This window comes from Lepisma saccharinum, chromosome 14 (assembly GCF_977018435.1).
Source record: "Lepisma saccharinum chromosome 14, izLepSacc3.1, whole genome shotgun sequence".
Classification (NCBI taxonomy): domain Eukaryota; kingdom Metazoa; phylum Arthropoda; class Insecta; order Zygentoma; family Lepismatidae; genus Lepisma; species Lepisma saccharinum.
This window is the reverse complement of record NC_139242.1, coordinates 9555256-9559344: the sequence shown is the minus strand read 5'-3', so window position 1 is coordinate 9559344 and position 4089 is coordinate 9555256. Positions and strand designations below refer to the sequence as shown.

At 41.5% G+C, this 4089-nt stretch overlaps 2 protein-coding genes across 2 annotated transcripts; both read left to right on the top strand.

The window, feature by feature from the left end:
- The first annotated feature begins 990 nt into the window (after nt 1–990).
- Nucleotides 991–2289, top strand: LOC145998672 (uncharacterized). The gene has a single exon (XM_083135138.1). The coding sequence runs from the start codon at nt 991–993 to the stop codon at nt 2287–2289; it is 1299 nt and encodes a 432-aa protein (XP_082991264.1).
- A 1047-nt stretch (nt 2290–3336) lies between these two features.
- LOC145998671 (uncharacterized) lies at nt 3337–3864 on the top strand. Its single transcript, XM_083135137.1, has one exon. The coding sequence runs from the start codon at nt 3337–3339 to the stop codon at nt 3862–3864; it is 528 nt and encodes a 175-aa protein (XP_082991263.1).
- The last annotated feature ends 225 nt before the right edge of the window (nt 3865–4089 follow it).

The window sequence follows — 4089 nt, the reverse complement described above, 5'->3', positions numbered from 1 at the left end:
GGGGTCATGTGAACTCATCAATGGTAAATAATACAAGCAATTCTTCACAGCATTCAGATCAAGAACCTCAAGTTTCGTATTGTTCAATTAAGCAGAAAAGCGCGTCACAGGTGTTACTTGCTACGGCAATTGTTCAAGTACAAGATATAGCGGGCAATTAGGTCAATTATCATGCTCTCTTGGACACGGCGAGTCAGAATAATTTCATTGTTGAAGATTTTGTTCAAAGTCATCGTCTTCGAAAGGTAAAGAATCGAGTTCCCATTCAGGGAATCAACAATTCGTCAGCTGAATCGAGTCATTCAGTAGAGATCCGTCTCAGATCTAATAATAGCAATTTTACGACAAGTATTTCGTGCTCAGTGTTGCCAACCATTACAGGACTAATGCCTTCAGAAATGTTTGATGCATCTGAATGGAACATTCCAACAGATATTTGTTTAGAAGACTCAAGCTTTTGTTCACCGGGCAAAATACAGATTCTGCTTGATGCAGACGTTTTCAGCAACATCTAGGTCATTTTTCACGAGAAAGGAAGATTCTCTCAACTCGCAACTCCACCAGTTCTGGATCATAGAGGAGATCCACACGAAACTGCAATCACCAGAAGAAATTGCTTGCGAGCAACATTTTAAGCGAAATGTAACACGAGATGAAAGTGGCCGTTTTACGGTCAGGTTGCCATTATGTAAGGATCGTTCAGTGTTAGGTGACTCCTCACACTCTGCATTAACTCAATTTCACCAATTAGAAACGAGACTTCAACGTCATCCACAATTAAAGGCCGATTATACAGAACTTATGCAAGAATATTACCAGTTGGGACACATGGAACCCATAGGAAATCTAAATGATGTACAAACAAATGACTGCACAAAATTTTTCATTCCTCATCATTGTGTTTTCAAGGATTCCAGTACAACAAAAATACGTGTTGTCTTTGATGGGAGTTCGCCATCAACAAGCGGTGAATCAATAAATAGCATACAAATGGTTGGACCTACCATACAGGAAGATTTGTTTTCCATTCTTCTGAGATTTCGAACTCACAAGGTGGTGTCTGATGTAACAAAGATGTATAGAATGATACACATACATCCAGATGACAGGCCACTGCAATGCATTCTGTGGAGAAACTCTCCTCAGGAACTCATAACAGTATTTCAATTGAATACGGTCTCGTATGAGCTTACATCAAGTGCCTTTAATTGTCTGAAGCAGTTAGCCGAAGATGAAGCAGTTAACTTCCCACACGCATGTCAAGTGTTGCAGCGTGATTTCTATGTTGATGATTACGTTGGAGGAAGCAGTAGCGTGCAAGGTGCGTTACAACTTTATCAAGATCTATCAGAACTTCCGAAAAGAGGAGGATTCATCTTACGAAAGTGGTGCTCCAACAGCACTGAAGTACTCAACGCTATTCCAGAATCACTGAGAGAGACTCAAAATCTTATTAATTGTCATACCGAGGGTGTTAAAACTCTAGGAGTTTCATGGAATCCCTCGGCAGACACTTTCATGATTAACATTGGAGTCACGTCTGTTAACATGATGTCACACAAACCAACCAAACGTAAAGTAGCCAGTGTTATTGCTCAGATTTTTGATCCAATTGGACTACTTTCACCAGTAACTGTAATGTATAAGTATTTTTTACAACAGTTGTGGCTTCACAACATAAACTGGGATGATCCACTTCCAGAAAGCCTGCAAGTTGAATGGGTTCATCTTCATTCTCAGCTACCAGTCATCAGAGAAAGGCAAATACCACGTTTAATCCTAACACCTGGTTGTGTCAAGAATATACAAATCCATGGCTTTTCCGATGCATCGGAGAAAATTTATGGCAGTTGCTTGTATAATCGTTCAGCAAACGAAGAAGGTTACACCGAAGTGCACTTACTGTGCTCAAAATCACGGGTCGCCCCGATCAAGAAAATCACTCTTCCTAGATTGGAACTGTGCGCTTCAGTCTTATTGGCCAAATTACTCAACAAGACTCTGCCAATTTTCAGACTTAATATTGACAATGTTTATTTGTGGACAGATTCACAAATAGTTCTGGCATGGCTCAGATCGCCAGCAAGCAGATGGAAGCCTTTTGTATCCAACAGAGTAGAGCAAATTCAAGAATTTACTCAAACTTATCAATGGAGACATGTTTCGTCCAAGGATAATCCAGCGGATTTAATCTCCCGTGGAGTTAAACCTCAAGATCTTCACCATCATTCGCTATGGTTTCATGGTTCAGCTTGGTTGCAAGAAAATGAAACGTGCTGGCCATCATAATCTGACACAAGTCTTAACAACAAAGATGTTCCTGAACAACGAAAGCTTCCTGTAACCACACTGGTGTCTCATCTGCAATCAGAGGCAATAATAAACAGTTTTTCTACGTTTTTCAAATTGTTAAGGATTGTAGCGCTTTGTAAAAGATTTGTTCGCAATTGTAAAAATGCAAGTAACAAACAATGCGATCCACTTACTTCAATTGACATTGAAGATGCCACTCAAACGTGCATCGCTATTACACAAATTTCGTTCTTTCACCAAGAGATAAATGATCTCACTGCCAAAGGGCAAGTATCCAATAAAAGTATCCTCAAGGACTTACACCCCTTTCTGGATAATCAGGGAATTCTTCGTGTCGGAGGTAGCCTAGAAAATAGCAACTTGGAATTCAGCAGCAAGCATCAAATCATTTTGCATCCAAAGAGTCACTTCGCCCGTCTACTAATTGCATCAGAGCATGAACGATTGATGCACGCAGCACCCCAATTCTTAATCTCATCCATTCAAGAAAGGTACTGGATACCTAGAATACGACAAGTTATTAAGCAAATCATTCATCAGTGTTTAACTTGTTATCGTTTGAAGGCATCCGCAGCACAACAGCTAATGGGACAGCTCCCATCCATCAGAGTTACACCTAGCAAGGCATTTAATCATGTGGGCATAGACTATGCCGGACCATACGTCATCAAAGTAGGGTCAATCAGGAGTAAAATCACAAAGAAATGCTACATAGCTCTTTTTACGTGCCTAGCCACGAGAGCAATACATCTTGAGCTAGTAACAGACCTTACTTCTGAAGCTTTCATAGCAGCATTGTGACGCTTTACAGCAAGGCGAGGCAAGTGTTCCACCATTATCAGCGATAATGCCACAACATTTCAAGGAGCGAAGAACGAACTTCAGAAACTTCAATTGCTATTTCAATCGCAAGGATTCAGTGAAGACATTCAAAGGTATGCAGCACAAGAAAACTTTCAGTGGAAAAACTCACCTCCACGTAGCCCATCATTCGGCGGTGTCTGAGAAAGCGCCATAAAATCCATGAAGTACCATCTTTGCAGAGTCGCCAAGAATGCTGTACTGACATACGAAGAGCTGTCAACTCTTTTGTGCCAAATCGAAGCTTGCTTAAACTCTCGACCTCTTACATCCTTACCTGACTCTCATGAAGAATTTAATTACCTCACTCCAGGCCACTTTCTTATTGGTGGTCCACTAACTTCCTTTCCTCAACCAGACTTAAGTGATCTCAAGGAAAATAGACTTTCCAGGTGGCAAACGAGTTCAACAGTTTCAACAAAGGATTTGAGAAACTGGTCCCGAGATTATCTTCATGGTATGCAACAGCGTCAGAAGTGGACAACCACGAAGCCCAACCTGCAACCAGAACTACTTGTGCTTCTGAAAGAAGACAACCTACCACCATTATCCTGGAAAATGGGCATTATGGAAGAAGTGTTTCCAGGGAAAGACAATTTAGTTCGTGTAGCCGTGGTTCGCACCAAGGATGAAGTGTACCGAATAGCTCTCAGTAAGATTGTGCCTCTTCTAGATGGGAAGATCAATTGAACTTTCATGATTTACTTTGGATGTTACGCATTCCAACCGGGGGGGGGGGGGGGGGGGAATGTTGAAGATTGTATATAGTACTGCTTTCCGCTCGTCATTTGTTTTTATTTTACTCCCGCTTGGGAGCTTCTTGCAAGAAAGCGGATTTCTGGGAGCGTGATATTCTAACACAGCGGCATGGTGCATGTCGGCTCGCGGCAGCGGGAAGAACATTTTTCAGCTAGC

Excerpts from the sequence above, each read along its gene's own strand:
- LOC145998672 (XM_083135138.1), top strand. The coding sequence starts at position 991 with ATGGTTGGACCTACCATACAGGAAGATTTGTTTTCCATTCTTCTGAGA.
- LOC145998671 (XM_083135137.1), top strand. The coding sequence starts at position 3,337 with ATGAAGTACCATCTTTGCAGAGTCGCCAAGAATGCTGTACTGACATAC.